The 20510-nt window shown below is 47.2% G+C and overlaps 1 protein-coding gene across 2 annotated transcripts in view; it reads right to left on the bottom strand.

The window, feature by feature from the left end:
- The window catches only part of NTRK3 (neurotrophic receptor tyrosine kinase 3), a 216634-nt gene that overhangs the window by 25218 nt on the left and 170906 nt on the right, over nucleotides 1–20510 (bottom strand). Inside the window, exons 15-16 of one of the 2 annotated variants that reach the window (XM_038146716.1) lie at nucleotides 20081–20324; nucleotides 9294–9368 (exon numbers count right to left, since the gene is read on the bottom strand). In XM_038146716.1, the coding sequence (XP_038002644.1) occupies nucleotides 9294–9368; nucleotides 20081–20324 (319 nt within the window). The remainder of the gene's footprint in view (nucleotides 1–9293; nucleotides 9369–20080; nucleotides 20325–20510) is intronic. The other variant, XM_038146717.1, reaches the window with a different exon arrangement.

The raw sequence follows: 20510 nt of genomic DNA, 5'->3' as shown, positions 1-20510 counted from the left end.
AGACTGGAGAGCCTTCCCTCAGAACACACTTTCTTAGGACAGGCCAGCTCAGAGACATGTAATACCCATGAGACAATGCAGCTCTCTGCTGGTTCCAACTTTAAAGGGGATCTGGAGTCTCCAAAGACTGCTTCTGCCAACAGAAACTGTCCATGAATGATCTGCATTATCATTTCCCTGGTAATGACACAAAAGGTGTTTAATAGCTTGAAAGCTAATCTGATAGAAGTCAAGTTAAACCACCATGATGCAAGAAACACATTCATCAGGATTCTGTTCTTTTGGCGATGTAGAGAATGAAAATCAACCCAGTTTCTGGCTTTGGGAAGGAGGAAAAATATTTTCCCAATAAATCTTAACCTGGTGGTATAAAAGTCAAATCTGAAAATGGCCCGAGAAATGTAGCTTAGGCAATAGCAGCAATAAAGAACCTGCATGTGCGATCACTCCATGCTGAAATGCTTTCAGATGGGTATCTCATCATCTCCTTTCCATCACGTCTCTCTCTCTCTGTCCTGCCAGTGCCTCCCTTCTGGGTAACCAACAACACTCATCTTTGTCTGCAGCCAAAGTCATTCCTGACTGAGGACTACACAAGATGTAGATAAGGCTCCATTACTTCTGGATACTGGATAATCAGTTCAACTGCCTTAGCATTAATCATGATAATATTCAAAATTCATTAGGCGAGATTGTTTGGAAATCTATTTCTTGTTAATGTCAGATTCGCTGAGCATCGGCCTGGCAGCATGCAGACAGAAAACTGATGCAAGCCAGGGCATGCCACCTCTCTATGGAAGCACTCCCTTTTTCCATGTGTAGATAGACCGTGATGTGGCAGCTCCTGCCTGGTTTGTGTTTTGTGAATCTTGTCAAGAGCAGTAGAACACCATGAGCACACCATGCTGCCACTTTGTTCATCAATGGACAGCAACAAAAATATATAGCTGTACATAGAGTATACAGTTAATAATACATACAACATACACCTTGGAGTTTTTAAGGGGGAAGGCTAGATCTGCACCCACAAATCTTAATGATTTTGTATCTAAAACCTGGACAAGCAACCCAAAAACTTCTATGTACAAGCATGGTATGGAGGTACAAAAATAGAAAGTATTTAAAAAAATTAAAAACTGTTCTTTGCTTGCCTGAAAAACTCACAGCACTTTAGATTAAGCATGGGGCATAACTGCTTTACCAAGATGAAAACCTTTCAGGAATAAAATAGCTGGATCCTTTCTTGTAGCCAGTTTTGTGTACCAGTTGAGGATTCCTCCAAACAGTGCACTTCCTAATGGTCTATTTGGCCCGTTTAGGCACTTTGGGTATTATTGCTTTCCTTCAGGTGTGTGTTCTCACCCTCTAGTTGAACAGTGGTTTCTCGGAAGGGAAACATCACAGAAATACAGACCAACCTCAGAAGATACCTAGGTTTTCTCTCCTAATGAAGGCAGTGCAGGCACAGATGGCATCTCAGATAAACACACTGAAAGCTGTGTTAGAATAAAGAGCTCATCATCGGAGGCTGCAGTGTCACACCTACTAATGATGTGATTAAACCCATCAGCGCCGGTGGGAAAGCTGTGCCAGCTCTGGCACTGCTGAATGAAACGCTTCATTTCACAGCAGGGCATACCCCAACCTGCACCCCGCACCCTCCATCAGTCAGAGCACTGTGGAGACACACTGGGGATAGGGATGTTCTTGGCTAAACTTCCTGAGACCTAAACTAGGGGAAGCTGGCATGGACATCTCCATTCTGTGCCTTCCTCAAGCATCACTGGCCAAAGCTGGTGTGGCAAGCAGGGAAGAGGCTGCAGATGGTGACAGCAGCCCAAAAGGGACAGGCACAGGAGAGGACAGTGACAGCACCTGTCTGAGCACCACTGTCATGGGGGAGCAGCAGTGGCACCAGGAAGGGGAAGAAATAAAATATGACGTGCAGATGGTGAGGCTAGGGTTGGGCTACAAGATTCTGCTGGAAAACAAGATAAATTTTAAAAATTTAGAGGAATCAAGCTTTGCATTCTCTTCTCTGTTTTTCCAGCTATGACTTTCTGTTCATTGAAGTTCCCTCCATTCTCTATCAAGTTGTCTGGATGCCCTTGAGTAGGACAGAGCTGCTGCAGTCCCATGCATTTCAACCGCTGTGTTAAAATTCTTCCTCCCTACTTTATTTAGCCAGGAGCATAAATAAATAAGCAAACCCACAAAGACAGGAACCTGTTTCCCAGATGCCATTAGAGCCCTTGAGCACTAAGTGGCCATCACAGATATCACCAGTTGCCTTCTGCTCCCCTTCCTGCAGCCAGCCAGACCCTCCACCCCAACCAGCCCCGCTGGGGCCATTGCACAAACCCAGCACCCAGTAGGACATATCTGCCTGGTTTTGCCCTAATACAGGACTGCTCCAACACAGTCAGCTCTCCAAACAGGCCAGTTTTCCTCGATGAGTCTCTAGCCACCAGCTCTCCATTAGGGTCAGCCACAAGCGGAAGGACGGAAGGAGAAAGTGAGTCTAAAAAACCGCTAATGTTCTGCAATGTCAGAAAGGATGAATGACCCCTGCAGACATATGCTGAGCAGACAGGACAGCCCTCAATTATGTCACTGCTGGAGCATTTACTTCAAGGATAAACGTGACTACAGATGCTGGGTTTAAAGCCGTGGCTGCTTTCGCTCCTCTGGATAATCCCCTCAAGTCCAGGAGCGTTAGGGGTGTGTGTGCGCCGTGCCCCCGCAATGACACGCATCTGCCTAGGAAAAGGCTTTACAGGGGGAGAGCAGAGCTGAAAAAAACCCCATTAAATTTCATTCTTCTCCCTTTCCTTTGTGAGAGCAGGCCCTAAAGGATTTGCTAAGGTATTGATGGGTGCCAATCCATATAACCCAGTGAACAACCCACAGCCTCCCTCAGGAAATCACGAAAAAATTTTGCCTACATGACAGAAATTTCCTGCTTGCCACACTGATTTTCCCCACTCATCCTCACCACATTATCCCTGTGCTAACTTCTGTATACTTCTCTCAACATTTTCTAACCTTCAAGCTCACAACTTTGTAAATATTTGCAATCAGGTAGCACATCTCCCCACTCTGGTCATCCTTTAGACAAATTATTTACATACAGCCCTTTCTATCCTCAGTAATCAATGGCTTCACACTGTCTTTGTTTCTGCCTCACCTCTTCAGAAGCTCTTGACTGTATGGATGCTCTTTGAGGGGATGAATTGGGGACGTGACTATATAATAAAAGAGTATTTAAACTAATGATTGCTGTAGAGACACACACTTTGCTCTTTAACTTGGGTTCTTTTCATGGAGGGGCTTCAGAACAGCATTTGTTTCACTGGCTCACTGAAAACCAGAAATTCTAGGGAGCTGCCACTGAAAAGAGACTGTGCTTGGCTTGAAGGGGACTTGGTTTAAAAAGACAAAATGCAACGTGGCCTGGGGCGGGCACAATCTCACTTTACAGCACTACTTGCTGTATATATTGATCAGAATGGGCTTGCTGCTTTATTAGCCACTCAAGAGATGAAATGAGCTGCCACTGGAATTTGTGCTTGATAATCAAAGGCATTTGTCATTCTTCCAAATGCTCTGTGAGTAGGTGTTTGATTTGGGTGCACGTGGGAAATGGAGGAGAGCAATCTGGAGCAAGAGGCATTGTCCTGATCCATTGCAGCATCCCCCATGGCCCCATGGACACCATCCCACAGTGTGGTCAGGGACATGGACAGGGTCTCAGGCTCAGCAGAGTCCTTCACCACTGGCAAAGCTGCCCCTGGTGACACGTGAAGAGCAAAAGCCTTTTGCCTTTCAGCTGCCTGGCACACGGATCTCCCTCACAGCCCTCCTTTCTGTTTTGGCTTTCCTGCATTTCGTAGACAAACTGCTCTGGGGTTTTATTGCTCCCTTTCTCTGACACATACAGGTGGCCTTGCTACCCGCTCATTGCACCTCCCCCAGCCTGAATTTTAAACTATTTAACAGCTTTAAATGCACCTAATGAGGCTTCAGCCTGCACTTTGCTGCCATCCCTCTGCTTCTCTGGCACCAGGAAGAAGAGTGGTGTGGAAGCCTATCACAGACTTCCCTGCGTTGGAGGTCTAATTACACAGTAACTGGTGACCTCGTGAATGCAGGGTAATCTGCTGTGTAATACCAGGGTAAATGATCCCAGTACTCCTGTCTTTTTCACTGCAGCCTCCTGCAGAGATGGAAATACAGCCAGTTAAATGGTAATTAATCTTTGAACCGTCTGACACTCACCCAAGGCAGTGAGGAATAACCAGCAGAAGCCCACTGGCTCTGGGCAGGACAAGGGACTCAGGAGCCACTGCTCTGGGAGTGTCCAGTGTCACCTGGCCAAAGCAGGGGCTACCCTGTCCCCAGCCTCTCTGGGAGCCAGCTGCCAGAGGCAGTGGGAACAGGCTGCTTTCTTGGGGCTGGAGACTCTGTGTCCTGCCTGTTGGGCAGCAGTTATTTGGAGAGACACATCCAGAGTCATCTGCAGAAGGAAGGGAGCACCAGGGGCATGTGGATGCCTGACGAGAACAGGCACCTGTGCAGTCAGTGGAAGCAGAATGGAGCCAGAGGTTCGGAGCAGCTCAGCCATGCTGGGATGGGCTGTCTGAGTGCTTCCTTACCCTCACTGCAAGGGAGATGGGTGGGAACAGTACCAACGCTTTCCTCTGAAACCATCCCAACCAGCCAGGCCCAGACCCAGGCATTCACCCTGCAAAACTCCAGGAAAATCAGCCAAGAGATCCATTTTCTCCCTCCCCACAGTGAGATGCATTTCATTCCCTCCCATGCTAACAGCCTGTTGCCCTGGGGCTGGGGGCTGGCTGTCTGACCCCTGCTACCTTCATGGCAACAAAATATATTTGCATTCATTTCAGACCCACTGACATCATTCTCTCTGAAGACCTGCAGTTTTTTATGGTAAGCACAGTAATGATTTTCAGATTATAGACTAATAAAATATTTTAATTTGTTCAGCACATTAAGGTGGGCACTATATGATTATTATGACATTTAAATAGTGCTTTAAAAAAAAAGAAAAAGGAGGGTGAGAGGGTCTGCTTGCATTTCTTTTCCAAGCATGAGCACTGAAATAGAAACTTAAAATCCCACATGTGGGTACTGAGATCAGCTCTGATACCTCCCCTCTGTGCCTGTTTCACTTGAATACCTGCCAAGTTAAATAAGCAAACATGGGATTGCAGTGTCCTAGTTCCAAACCTGCTTTTGGCAGGAGCCCTCCTCCTTAGTCACTCTGGCTATTGTGTGCAGCAGTGGCCTGAGCTAAGCACTACCTCCATGTGCCATCAGGTCACAGCTGGGCTGGGTCATCACACCTGATGGGTTACACTGAGCTTTTACACTTGAGCACGTACTCACCAATTTCTTCCCTCTGTCCATGCATTGTGTATTTAGATGAACTAACTGGACAAATAATGGGTTTAGAGCATCCCATAATTTTCATGGCATGAAATGTACACTGCAGGCTGCTGCACCACTTCCTCTGCCTGGGTAGCACTTGCATGGTTTGGAGTCAATCAGACTGTGCTGGACAAAGCAGGGGCATTTTGGAGGGGGAAAGCTGCCCTTGAAGCACCATGGGTTGGTATGGCTGATAACTGTGGAATTCCTTTCTTAATCTGCAAAACATAACAATGAAACTCCACCCTTGGAAGTGTTCAAGACTAGGCTGGATGAGGCTTTGAGCAACCTGGTCCAGTGGAAGGTGTCCCCGCCCATGGCAGGGGAGGGGGACTAGAGGTCTTTAATGTCCCTTTCAATCCAAACAATCCCATGATTCTGTGAACTCACTGACTTCTCAAAAATGCTGCTCAGGTAATGGTTTGTACAGTGAAGCTATAAATGGCAGGGAAAAGCCTGTCAGCAAAAGGAAAAAAATAGCCAAATGTTTAGCTCAGCACTAGTTATACCTGGCAAGAGAGACAGAGGGTTACACAATGAATATGATGGTGAAGAATAGCATAAAGGTTCCTTTGTGCTGTGAGTACTTTTGCCTTGTTCCTCACCTGGATCACTCAGGAGATGATGTGAAGTCTGCTCTACAAGAGTGAGCTCAGGCCTCCCCGTTATCATTACCTGACCTTGCACGTTCTCTTCTGCAACCTCAGCATTTTTTTGTGGTGAGGATTTCTGGGTGGTTATTTTAATAAAACTGTGTTAAATTTCTTGCTTCCACGCCAGGTACCTGCTGTTTAACAAATGGGCCATGACTAAGCATAGACTGGAAATCAGGGGCAGCTACGATTTAAAGCAATGGGATTCTGGGACTGTCTTCTTCCCCTTAGGAGCACATTTAATAGTGATGCTTGATTATGAAAAAGATAAATCTGATGTGATTGATGTAACAGGGGATTTGATTTGATGATCCAGAGAATCCTTTCCAGATCTCTTTACTCCTAATGAAGTAATTTTTCAAAGGCGTTTTTAAGGGTGTGGTGGGGATGCAGTGCTCTGCTGATGGCAAACAGCGGTGAAGTGGGCAGGTACCTGGTGATGGTTAGTAGGTCCCCATGCCCAGATTTAACCAATTCTCATCAGCAAGAGGAGGAGCAGTTATCTTTCCTGGTTCTACTGATCTAGAGCAAACCAAGCCGAGGTGGGTGCAAGGATCCTACCTGCTTCCTTCTTTGCATTTTCCAGCCACTGAGGACTCCCAAAATTCACTCTCTGTGAACCACTATCTCAAATGTCTCAGCTCACAGACTCCCTAGATATTCCTAAGGTGCTTACCTGTTTCCCAGTGCTGCAATGACTGTGTCCCTTGCAATCTTATTTTCATGTAAATCTTGGTGAGCACGAACAGGGTTCACTCTTTAACAATGGCAAACTGAGGCACAGGAGAACTAATGGAGTTTCCTCTGGTGGCAGAGGACGTCAGTAGCAGGAAAGGGACCTGCAGCACTGTGCAGGTCTGGGATCTCACTGCTGGACTCTTCTCCATGCACCTGGCTCTGCCCTCCCTTTCAAAACAGGCATAGCAGAGCACAAAGCAGTTTTCAGCCCAAGCATTTGCTGATCTGAGATTCCCATCCTTTGTCAAGCCCTGGGGCTTAGCTTGGGTACCTTTTTAAAGGTACAGGGCGAGGTTTTTTCAGAAGTGATGCCTAGGGAAAGTGATAATGTTCTTTTTTTTCCCCCAGTAGTTTTAATTCTTTAATTCCTACTTGCTAATAAGATAAAATGCTGTGATTTCTGTAGGATCAAATGGTGCAGGATAAGCTAAAGGAGTTAATTAATTACCAGGCTTTTAGGGAAAAAAATAATTTAAAAAAACCAAGAGAGTGGTAGATAATAGCTATGAATACTGCCCCAGCATCACCTGCCATGACACTGTAGCCAAGGGGAGGCTGTCATGTTAGTGCTGGGCCTGGCCTTCTGATAGCGAATAAAAATGATAAATGAGATGGTAAGGCTTTCTCTCTCCAAAATGTGGTTATTCACAGATGTGCTACATTTCTCCAGGGCCTGATCCTGCAAGTAATTCCAGGTATAGCAATTCTGTGCTCCTCTGGCTTCCCCAGGGATTGCTTGGAGCAGTGAGTGCTAGGCCCAGTGGCTAGTGGTTGCAAGATCAGATTCGTAGTGTGCCAAGCATTTTGAATGAAAAGAGCGATAAAGAAGTCACATATTATTATGTCACATTGCAAAGGTCAACCCCAGTATCTGTTCTGTCATAAGGACATGATTCAAAGGCAACAAAATAGTGTCAGGGCACCAGGGAAAATAATTTTTTTAAAACTGCCTTCAGGGCCAAGGATACAAAATTACATCAGTGCTTAGAACTAAATTCCCATCCACACCCCACAATTCAATTTTGGCTCAGAAAGGCATAAGCGTAACAAAATCACCTTTCAGTGGCAAATCTTCTTATCTGCTGACATATCCTCTGCAAAATCAGCAATATCTAAACTCACACTCCCATTTGGTTCTGGCAACAGTCAGGAAGTGCCCGAGCCTTGCTCTGTCACAGACCCCAGGAAGGATTTGCAAGAGCCCCTCAGCTGCTGTAGGCATTCTCTGGAGCAGGAGGAGGGGTCCTGACACTCATCCTGCATCGCCTGGCCAGGAGCAAACAGCTCCCCTCACAGTGCCACAGGGAGGTTGGGCTAACTGGACCCAGGTGATTTATCCCAAACATGCCTATCTTGCAAATATTCATGCCCATCTCTGAGGCTGCTGGCACAGGGAAGTTGTTGGGAAATAAAGTGTGGAAGCTATCACTTTCCTGCCTTAAACTATGAGGGGTCATAACTGCTCTGTTCAGTGTCTCAGGGTGGATTAGCTCCATCCACTTCCAAAACAGGCTCAAGCAAAGACTCCCTAACTTTCTGGATCAACAGAGCATTTCTTTGTGTGCCAGCAGAAAAATCCCACAGGACAACCAAGCTGGATGTTTGCTCCTGTCTCAGGCTCCTGCAGCTCAGCCTCAGCAGCCCTTCAGCTTCCTGGAGGGGACACTGAGCTGAGGATCCTGCAGTGAGCACCACAGGATGCTGGCTTTGCTCTGTGGGAGGGAGGGCAGGGTGAACAGAGGCATCACCAGCCCTCAGCAGGTTCACACGGCTCACATGGCTCCCATCAGCCACACCTTTGGCAGAACCAAACTCCTTTGCTCTGTCAGAGCTTCAAACTCACAGCAACCCCTCGCTGCCTCTCCTCTGGCCAAGAGATGGGAGCAGCAGTGGGAAGTGTGGGGTGACATCCACTCAATCACAGCTGCAGACACCCGGTCAGACACTCAGAGCGTGTCCAGACCAGCATACAAAAGCTGTCAGGGCTGGCATGTGGCAATCCAGCCACCCAAATGGTCTGGCCCGTGCCAGTTTGACTGTCCAAGCAGCTGTTGAGAGGACAACACAGGTCAGGGACAGTCCCTGTGAGCAGTGCAAATGCCACCCTGCCTGGAGGCGTGGGGTAGTTTAGCTGCACAGAGACACACCATGCTGTACTTGCTGCCTGCCATCACAGGCCAAGGACAGCCCACACTGTCCACTGGTGCAGACACCCTCAGAGGAGGGTGGCACTGAGGACTTCTGCATCCATCCCATATTATCTCACCATCCAGAGGAGCCCCAGAGAGTGGCTAGAGTAGACACGTGTGCAGTTCCCATCACAGACAAGAGCCCCTTCACTGCCAAACGCACAAGACCCGAGCTATTCCCAAAGCTAATCAGCCCCACGAGTCATTTCATGCCCAAGCAGCACCAGTCCCCCACTTGCAGGGTTTGGGATCCACTCACTGTTGCAGCTGCCGACGGTGCCAGTCTGTGTCGCTGCCACGCTGTGCTGAGCTGGCCCTTCAGACGCGGCCCTTCCTGACAGTGAATGGGTGAGAACAAGGGAAGGAGACAAACAAAAGAGAAGGGAAGGGTGAGAGAGGGAGGGAGGGATGGGGGGGGATGAAGCAAGGGGACAAGAAGGGAAAGGGTGTGTCTTTAACTGAACCAAAAGTCTTTTGCTGGCTGCAACATCCCAACACTGCTCAAGCTTTGCTGTGAGGGCGTGGCGCAGGTGAGACCCTCTGGCCCCTGTGGCCACCACCTCGCACCCCACACGGTCACCTGCACCAGTGCACAGAGAGGGTGAGCTGGGCAAGAGTCAAGGGGCACTCAGCCTCCTGAAACTTCTCCTTGGACTGTGAGGCCACACAGAAAGGTCACACAGAATGCCATCCCTTGAGGGACCCAGAATTCTTCTCCAGACAAGAGAAATTTTAGGACGCTTGCACACTTGCTCTGTGTCTGGTACTTCAGCGTCCTGCTTCTTGCCCATTGCCAACCCTCCTGAGCATGGTGCAGGGACTCATCTGCCTCTGCCAGCAGAATAAGGCCCAGGCCTGATGTCACCACTGAACAAGCTCAGGCCAGCCAGAGTTAAGGGTATTGTTGGCCAAATGTCCCAGTGAAGCATCTCACACATCACCCTACGCTGGCCCAAAAGTCTTTGTCCCATCAGTACTGTCGCAGGTTGGGGAAGAAAATAGCTGATCCCACAGCTCCAAATCACCCACAAACCTGCCAGCAATGAGAAAACTGAAGTTCAGAAAGGGACAGGGGAAGCAAAATTCTGGGGCAGGAAATACAGCACTGCATTTTCCTCTGCATCAAAGTAGGAAAGATTTGGAGAATAGGAGAGAGGAAAAGGGGTAGGGATCTCAGTGAGCACATTAGGAGTGAATAAGAGGCATAAAGTCTGCTGATTTTCCAGTGAGATGTTTGTGTTCCCACTAGGACAAAATTCCAAGATGGAAAGGCAGTTGGTGAACACAGTGGTTTGGGGGTACACTTCTGTCTGTGCTACTGAGGAACTCAGGCTGAGAACTGCCTGGGGAATACCCAAAATATGGCCTCAGGGTGTGTCTAGCTGGTCATTGCTGTGGGCACCTGCACACCCTGCATCAGCAGTGGCAACTGAGCTGCTGAATGGAGCTGACAGCTCGTTCTGCTTGGGGAATTGCCCATTGGATGACTGACCCACCTCCCTTCCCAAAAAGTTGAGGTAGGAACTGGGGGGAGGAAAGGCTTAGAAAATTGTTTCATGATGGTTGTTTAAATTGCCTCTATGTTACAGTTGGGGGAAAACAAAAGAGAAGTCTGTGCATAAAACTGCATCCTAAAGCCAGCTGTGGCAGAGGCACGGATGTTGGAAAGAAGTAGAGCAAATGAAGTCATCCAGCAGTGGGGGAAAAACATCAATATAATATAGTGCAGAACAAAGCAAATTCTACCTCAAACACAGAGCTGAAAGGGAAACATCTCCCTCTGTCAGATCTATTACCATGCATTTATTCCAATAACAAATAACTAACCCGGAGAGTAACCCAAACCTGATTTATTTCTCCATCTAAGTAAATATGTAGAGGCAGCCGAATTTGAGTGTAAAAACCACTGATCTCATATGTTTTTTTTTTTATATATGTTAGAAAAAATAGGACTGAAGTTTCTGCCTTGCTGCCAGGGGATGCTGGCAAAGCATTTGAGCTATAGATATTGTATCTTGTCACTAATGACTGCAGGGAACTAAAAGGGATTTGGATTTTTTAATGCTTCACATTAATTGATAATTTGGTCTCAGAATCCACAGTGGAACAGAGGATTTGCTATATTGGATCTGTCTAGTGGCCCATAAAATCTGGCATCTTGCCTCAGTGATGCTCAGAAAAATTATCATCCAGCTCCTTTGCTTATAAGGTTTTTTGGCCATTCCTGTAAGGACCATACAGCAGAAAGGGGCAGAAAGTCCCTCTGGCTTACACAGCAAACATTTCCAAAAACCCTGATATGTGAGTTTGGCAGGGCTCTCTCTATATATTTGTTTGGTTTTTTGTTTTGTTTTGTTGGGGTTTTTTTAAAGCAAGAAAGAAACTCTTTCACTACAACCATTCTCAACAGATACGCTGCTGCTTTAACTCTTGGTCTCCACAGCTCAAAAAGAGAGGAGGTGAACTTCAGGTGTTTCGAGAAGGCAAACAGGAGCAAGTCTGAGGCCAGAGTGGGCAGATGCCTTCTACTGAGCAGAACACTATTGATTAGGCAGTATAAAGATTTCCCTCACTAATGCCTTTAGCAATCTTATCATGTGTCGCCCACATAATTGGATGGGGAAGAGAGAGGTGGAATCACTTAAGCGTTCAAAGCTCAACACGCACTGAGAAAAGATTCCCATTTCGTGTGTGTGTGCAATTTTGTGCATCGTTGCCCCTTGATTGTACATTGAACACGCTCTCTTTGACAGCCGAGCCCTAAACAGCCTGGGTATTAAAGCTGCTTGCAAATACGGCCTTTCTCCATCCAGCTGGGGGGGAGAAGGAGCTCGCTGGGGCTGGGAGAGGCAGGACTATGAAACTGGGGGGATCAGGAAGGGAAAGCCTGGAGAAACTCTGACCATGCAGGAATCAGCAGGAAAAAAAAGAAAAGCAGTGGTTTCCTTCCATACAAGCGTCTTAATTAGGGATGTGGATGAAGATACTTTCATTTTAATTTTTTCAGGGAGGCCTTCAGTTTGTCATGAAGCAGAACAAAACTTATCCACGATCTCACTAAACTGGTTTATAACTTCTCTGCCTCCAGTTTATTTGCTGATTACATGGGCTGCACCCATGGTAAAGGAGAGCTGAGATCATGGTCCTGCAGGTGGGAAGGCAGGAGGATGCCAGTGGCCAGCTGGGCTGCAGTGAGGAAATGGGTTTAACAACCTAGACGAGAGGAGAGGAGAGGGTTTTACATTTGCATATTCCAGTCTCACTGGACTGTAAGTAGCAGTGCTCCTCCCAAAGCATAAACAGTTCACCACTCACATTCTTTCTGGTCCACCTGTGCTGGAATCAGGAAGCTGGAATAATGTGCTGGCACAAGGCTCTCTACCTTCTTCAGCCCTAGCTGCAATTTAAATCAGTTTAAATTTAAATACAGTTTAAATTTGTACCCACCTTGATAAAACCCAGAACCATCAGTGTCTCTGACTACTGTGTACAAAATCCTTCCTTGTTTCTGGTGGCACCACGGTGAAACACATTGTGGATGGATCTCCACCAAGGGAGAGTCTAATCTTGCTTAAAAGGAGACATTGTGCTCTTTTCCCTGTCTGTCACAGCTTTCAGGCTAATGGGGTGTTCCAAGTGGGGACAGGAGAAAGAAGCAAGCACACTGCATGCAGGCAGCCTCTAGCAGGTGTTGGGAACCACACTTGGACAAAAAAAATTAAAACATGGGAAAGAAAAACAGTTTCACAGTCAGGGGGAGGGGAAAAACTACTCCAGGATGGATGGGGATCACAAGTAGCGTCTCTTGCCTCTCTAGATCTGTTGGCTGCAGCCAGGCAACACTGAAACTAGAGAAGAGCCCTGCCCTCCATAGTAAAGTTTTATGCAAAGGGAATTGCTTTGAGGGGAAAAGGTTCCTGAACTTTCCAGCAGGAAATTTGCTATTTCAAGTTTTTACAGCAGAGGTGACAGGCTTGGGTAGTTTGGCTGCATTGAGAAACAGCCCCAGCTTTCTGAGCTGACTCTAACTTCTGGGGATGGTGTCACTACCCCAGTGATGGCTCCAGCATTTGACTGGTTACTCCCAGGACTCTCCCCAGATCCCAGGAAAAAAGAGATCAGCCTGGACAGCTTTTAAAAGCAGCCAAAGTCCAGTCTGCATGGACATGGACTGGAAGAATCATCTCTGTTGAATCCAAACTTGTCATAGACATCCTCAGGTGTTTTAGGATGGGAAATACTGAACAGCAAACAATTCCTCCCTGTTTGGCTACATCTTTGACCTCTGCAAATGGAAGGTTAAAAACCATCAGGAAGCTAAAATGAAGGGCTTTGAACTCCCAGCCCTCTGGATCTCAGCCTGATGTTTGGGAGAAATCAAAAGGCTCAATTCAAATGCCTGGGAAATGGGGCTGAGCTTTGATTGAAAGATCCTAAGTTTGATAAGCTCTCAGTAGGTATGTGAGGGTTTGGGGGGAACACAGGGATTTAGCTGGAGGTCAGTGTTTAGGTGAATATTGAGACTGTATTAAACAAAAATTCTGAGCCAAATGACTTGCCATGACAGCAGCAACATACCCCAAGCAGGAGAAGAGGTGAGCGTGGAGGTCAAGCACCAGAACAGGGAGGTTTTTATCTCCCAAAAACAAACCGCTCTTTTGTGCCTGTGCTTCAAAGAAGATGTCACCAGATTGTGAGAGCTCTTCACCTGCCACATCCCTCTCATTACTGGAATGAAATAAATGGCAACAGCATGAAAACAGCAACTCAAGCAGGAGAACAACAGGTAGACATTGAGAAAAAGGGGAGGGAGAAAACAGGGTGCAGATGCAGGTCTTGACAGGGTGGAGAATTAGGGCAATTACCATTTCTGAGGAAATGCCAGGAATACAGCACAACCTAATTTCCCCAATTAATTCTTCTGCACTTGAGCTGCTTTGTGTGAAGGGCTCTTAAGGTTCCAAACAGGAGAAAAAAAAAAAAAAAGACTCAACATTTGTTTTTCCCTCAGTGTAGAAATGGGGAAGTGTTGAGGGAAAATGACTGGCTAAAACACAAGATGATGCTGTTACATCTTCCTTTCAGGAGATAAGGAGCTGTGCCACAAATTCAATTTGCAGAGGTTTTTATAGGAGCCACAGAGATATCAAAGACCAGCACGTTCAATATCACACTGACTTTTCCTGCACGCAGAGCACACCAGGACAGGCACAGAGACACTTCACCCACACACCCACACTGAGCCATTCCCTCTCCTCCCCTTGCCAACCCTACTGCAGCTTAGGAGGAATCTGGTTTTTCTGTGCCCAAAACCCCAACCAGAGGCACCATGGCATGAGCCACCCACACCTAAAGAGGCACACAGATGTCATCTAGGAGGAGTGATGGCAATAAGAACAAGGAAAGAAATAAATCAGGGGTTGGGGTGCTGGGATACATGGGATAAACAAATATTGAGAAGGGCATGTAATACTTTCAAACACAGGCTCTTGCACATAGAAAGATTGTGGCTCTGCTTGGCTGGCACATTTGTATCAGTAACATCTCCAGGTCACTGTGACACTTTTTTTTCCCCTACTCTTGTAGGTCTGACAAAGCAAGATATATTTCAATAATCCCAGCTAAGAAGGAGAAAATTAAAACACTTTTTACTTCTAAGTCCTCTTCCTAATAGAACATAGATTTGTAGATGTGAAACCTTCCCAAAACCTGAGCAGAAAGGATGGAGAGAGAGCAGCACATCACATTTTCCTCCTCAGAGAAGGGCTGGAAGAGGAAAAGGTGGTGCACAGATGCATCTGCACAGAATTGAGGTGCTAGGAAAGGTGCTGATTGTGAAGCTGAATGTGGCACACACATTTTACCTTCTACAAGAGCTCCCCCCCAACAGCCAGCGTGGCCAGGGACTGAGCTTGCTCCCCCCACCCGTCAGCACTGAGCTGAGCCAGTGCACAGCCTGGCTCATTCTCTGTCCAGAGCTGACTTACAGCCAGTGTACACTGGCTCTACCATAAAACCTGAGAGGGGCAGCTTATTTTTCCTCCCAAAGTGAGGCAGTACCAGATCCCAGCTAGAAATTCTGAGGGAGTTTTCCTCCCTTGTGCCTGTTTGCCTTTCCCTCAGCAGGTGATGGTTCAGAGCCCCAGCACACTCATCACAGGGCTCCATCCTGGTGCTGACAGGGCTGGGCAGCAGTTCTCCTGTGCTCCAGGGATCCACTGCATGAGCTGCACAGCAAAACTACAAAGAAAGCACCAGGGGCTGACAGTGGTTTTTGTGCAGCTGAGGGATCCACAGGAGCTCTAAGGGGCTCTGACAAGTCTGCACAAAAAGGCAACTTGCGAGAGTACAGCTAACCCTCTGCAGAGAGCTCAGGGCTGCTGGGAACAGAGCACCAGTGATGGTGTGATTATTTTGGAGCCCTCCATGGAGAAAACTGTGGGTCAGACTAAATCCACTTTCAATGCAAGGCTTGTCTGTTAGTGTTATCCACCATGCTGGATGAGCCTCCAAAGGAGCACAACCCAGGCAGCTGCTAAATCTCAGCAACCTATTGCACACATGGAAACTTCACCGGAAAAACAACTGGCTGTATCCATGAGAAAGAAGCCAATCTTGAATGGCAGAGGAAAAGTAAGAGATGGTCAAGATGGGAGATGGTCATCAGAAAGCAACCTTAAATGGGTACTGAAAATTATCAAGAATATGGGGGTTTTGCTGGCCATTTTAAAGAAAGAGAAGAAATAAATTGTTTACTCAGTAAACCTTCATGCTTCAGAGGAGGAGGGATCCCAGACTTTTTAAGGAACACTGACCTAAGGCCAAAGTCATAGCAGAAATTTTTTGGTTCTAATGGTCTGAGGGTGTGAAAGCCAAGGTTCATGGGAAGAGATATTAATCTTTTATTAAACCAACTGATACAACAGAAAATAACAATAAAAAATAAGAACTCAGAGAGGGTTTGTGCACCTAAAATTCATTCTTTCTCCCGCTTCCAACAATATCGTGTGTTCTATTAAAAGATACTGCTTCTTCCTGCAAACCTTGTTTCTCCCAAATCCAACCAATGCTCCAGAGTGGTGAGGACACAGAAACAGGGAGCATTTTTGTCATTATGATTATCTCTTATTGCTAGAAATAAATAAAAATAGTAATAATAATAAAAATTCCAGAGCCCTTTTCCAGTCATGCATGTCTTTTTTATTTGACAAGCAGGTGTGCTCTGCATGATGAAATGACCAGGAGAACACTCGGGACTGATCTCTGTGAAAGGATGGAGCTAAATCCCTAAGAAGTGTCAAGCCCACCTCAGGATTTGGAGCAGGATGCCAGAAGAGTAGGACAGAGGAAATATGGACAGAGGAATGTCTTCATGAGGTTTAGTGTCTGCATAAATCCTTCCTCTCTTTGGCATTTGACTTCATTGCTGATGTCCCACCCATGTCAGGACATGACCTCGGGAGCTCTTAAGGAGTCTTGACTATTATTTAGGACTGTGTTCTCATCTGAAGATGAAGAAATACTGCCCTGTCCCTGGACAGCTGCCATGTGATTTTGTTTTGGAACTGAGTGACACATCTGGGGGGAAAAAAATGGAAAATTATTTTGGTATTACTGGAGCTTGGGTGGGTCCAGAGCCACAGAAGGGCTCTTGGAGCAACCAAACTCCAGTGTGCAGGGTGAAGGAGCAGCTAGGAATTCTGATCTCAACCCTGGTGATGCCCCCAGCTCTGACACTCCCCCAGAGCCACCAAGACATCCTCCAGGACAGCACTGGGCAGACATCCTGTGCCTCACTTGCTGCAGTCTCCATGCCACCCTCAGCTTGGCTGAGGCACAATGTCCCTGACCTGCAGCGTCCCACCACCTGCTGTCACAGTCCTGAGTCATACCTAAAAAAAATCGCCTACCCACACCGTTTTTTAGAGAAAACAACAAGGAAAATGAAATCCGCCCAAACCTTTCCTCTCCAGTGTGGATATATTCCATCCCGCCTGCCCACAGAGACCCACACCAAAGATTGCACAGCACGTTACACAACACAGCACAGAAATGCTCCTTCAGCAGCCCCTCCTTCCCTCTTCTCACAGAAGCTGGGCTACTTCTCCCTGGCTCCCCAGTTCCTCCACTTTCCTCCTCTTGGCACTCAGATGCTGTTCCACCTCCCCCCTGCACTTCCACCTCCACCACAATCATTTTCTGTCCATCCTGTCTTCTCAAAAGGAGGTTAAAAGGCAACGGCTAATGGGATCCCTCTGTGATGGAGGAGGAAAAGGATAAATCACTCTTCAGGCAGAGCATGGAGAGCTTGCAGAGAGGGGGAACAAGCCTCTCTGCTGTTTTTGTTACGCAGATGTTTGTTTTCTGTACCCAAATGTGTAACAGAAAATTAATCAGTTCACCTTTGTTAAAGCAATTTTGCATCCCACAAACGCAGGAGCCAGATGGTGTACTTTCTTTGTCTTAAAAGATTAAAAAATGGGAAAGAAAGGAAATGGCTAGGAACAAATCCTCAGCCTGGAACACGGTAATGCAGCCACATACCCAGTTATCCAGGCTCACAGGGCCTGGGCAGGAGCAAACACAGGGACCCAGCCGGCTGAAGAGAGTGCTTGCAGAGAGCTCCAGTCCTGTCACTTTGTGTCAGCTTTGGCGGGGGGATTTCTCCCTGTGTTGATGACAAATTACAGCTTCTCCCAGGGCTGTAGCTTGGACACACCAAGCAGTATTTTCTAGAACCAACTGAAGCAGAACTTTGCTCCAGGTCCCACTGCTGGCAGTGGCAGGCTGTCTAAAGGGGAAAGCTGCCATGCACAAACACTGGAAGACAGACTTGGAAACGTCACCAGGCAGATCATGGATGTGACCAGGGACAGCACTGAAGACTTTGAAAGTTCAACTCCTCAGCCAAATCTCCAGCTTTTGTAGCTGAGAGCAAGGAGCAGTTTGGTTCTCCCACTTGAGCTTCTTTGCTCATATTCTGGGAGGAGTGTGGCTGGACTGTGCCTGGAGGAGGGATGAAGGACACCTGGCCCCTGGAATTCTGCTCTTTGCTGGCCTGGGGAGGCTTCCCAGCTCTGTCACCAATTCCTGCTTTGGCCTTGGGCAGGTGGTGTAAACCCTCTGCCCCTCATGCCACCCGTGTAAATATGGGCAATCAGAACCTTATTTTGCTAGAAACCTTCAAACTTTAACGGAGATAAGGCCTCCATGAATTAATTTCATGATCAAAAGTTTTAAACATACTGAAAGTAAGTGACAACAAAGACAGGAAAATCAACTAAGAACAAAAGTCTGTAATGGTCTGAAACTCCGTTCTTGCTCTGGGTGATAACTGTTTACTACTTTAGTCACATTTGGCAATTTGTGTATGCAGAGAAAAGTTCAATAAAGAGCCTTAGGACACTGCATGAGACAGCACAGAGCAGTCCTCAGCAAAGCACTTTGCACAGACAGGATGAGGGCTACAGGACACCACCACAGAGAAGACAAAAAACCCCATGACAATAAACTGGCCTGTGGAGATCATCTCAGCCCCCCCAGCTGTGGCAACAGCCAGCAGTTCCTCCCCTAGCACAGAGGGCTCTTGGCACTGCAGGGGCACAAGCTCAGCTGGGATTGTGTCCAGCAGTGTGACACTGCCTGTGGTTGGGGCAGGATTAGCAGGGCTGAAGGGAAGAAGGCAGGCAAGAACTTGAGTAATCACATGTGCTGCTTCTCATCTCCCCTGGGCTCTTCTCTTCCCTACTTGTTCCTTCCTGAATTTCAGCAGTTATGGGACCACATCACCTCTCTTTCTTCATCACTGCCCAGTAACTGCACTGACACTTTTTCCCAGCATGGGCTTTCTGCTGCACAGTGAGGGTTGGTTCCCTCAGGGGTAATTAAACCCAGAGGCAATCCAGTGTTCTGGCCTGGGAGAGGTGATACATCTCAGCACAAATCTGATCACGTTTCCCCTCCTCCCCAGCACAGTAACTGCACTTGGCAGCTATCACATCATGAAAAATTCCTGAATTTGATCAAGACAATAGGCCACCCCTTTCTGGGTAGCTGGGAGAAATCACCCCCCATGCCAAACACACATGTTGTAAGCAGAAATAAATCAGCCCCTGTGCAAGCATCAGGCTAGAAACCATGGCTCCCTAGCCTGAAAAGCCCTTCCTTCCCTGCTGGTGGATGATCCAAAGACAAACTCTTACTCCAGTGTGCCCCAAACAGTTCTCACATCACATTTCTCCTGCAGCTGGGAAGGGAAAAACGCTGTTCCCCCAGGGACGCTGCCATCAGGCAGGCAGGACAGTACAGACAGGTACAGAGGGAGTGTGCAAGACAAGGGAACAGTGTGAGCACAAATCACAGGAGAAAAGGCTGGAAAGGCATTCCTGGTTCATTGAGTCTCTCCCCAGAGATGAGTACAGGATTAGCCTCTACACTAAACCCAGGCATTTTTGTCTAGCTGCTTCCTGAACTTCTTTAATGACAGGCTCTCAGCAACCTACCCCTGGCAAATTATTCCATTGTTTAAATTATGACCCTACTGGAAAAAAAATGTTCTGAGGTCAAACCTAAATTGACTATTATTTCCTCTTCCATATTTTATGCACTTATCTGTCAGTCTTTCAGTTGCCTTCTCTCTGGGTCCCTGTATTAAGTTTCTTTAATCTAACACCAGAGGTCACAGCCTATAGTATTTATCATCTCTCTGGATTACCTTTAATTTGTCAATGTCTTCAAAAAACAAGGAATAAAAATAGGCAGTAAGGATGGGATGATTTCAGAGCCATCCAAAAGCGTGTGACTGTGCGCTGGGGTATCACAAAGTCTGTGTGTAGGCATCTGCATGGGTGTCTTAACTAAAAGCATGGCCAGGACTGAACAGGATTAAGGACAGTTTAGGGATGCCTGATCAACTTCTGTGCACATGTTTCAATGAGGTAATAACCAAGCAAGAGAGCCCAAGGGCTCCAAAAACTGATTTACTGTGTAACATTTCCTATCTCCCTTTGTGCTGAGCATATCAGCGTGCCACTGCAGCTGCCTTACCCTGTAGTAATCAGTGCTGTAGACATCTCTTGACATCCCAAAGTCTCCAATCTTCACCAGCAGGTTGGCTCCAACCAAGCAGTTCCTGGTGGCCAGGTCTCTGTGGACAAAGTGCTGGGAGGCAAGGTACACCATTCCAGAGGCGATCTGGCTAGCGATGTGGAGCATCTGGGACAGCCCCAGCTCCCCTTTGGCTTGTCGAGGCTGCCCATCCACCAGGATCATTGCATCTGGGCCGTGTGCCCTAGAGGGAGGAGAATGCAAAAAGCACAGAGTTGGGTGTCAGAAGTGGCCAGGAGACAGGAATCCCACACAGTCACTGCTCTTGCTGGATGGGGATCAGCCCCCAGCTCTGCGCTGTGTGGACAGACACACAGCTCCAGTGGAAAGGAACAGAGAAAGGCTTGAGAAAAACCACGAGGTTGAGGCT

The sequence above is a fragment of the Motacilla alba genome, chromosome 10, assembly GCF_015832195.1.
Source record: "Motacilla alba alba isolate MOTALB_02 chromosome 10, Motacilla_alba_V1.0_pri, whole genome shotgun sequence".
Classification (NCBI taxonomy): domain Eukaryota; kingdom Metazoa; phylum Chordata; class Aves; order Passeriformes; family Motacillidae; genus Motacilla; species Motacilla alba.
Note: the sequence above shows the minus strand (reverse complement) of the source record. Positions and strands in the feature narration are given on the sequence as shown.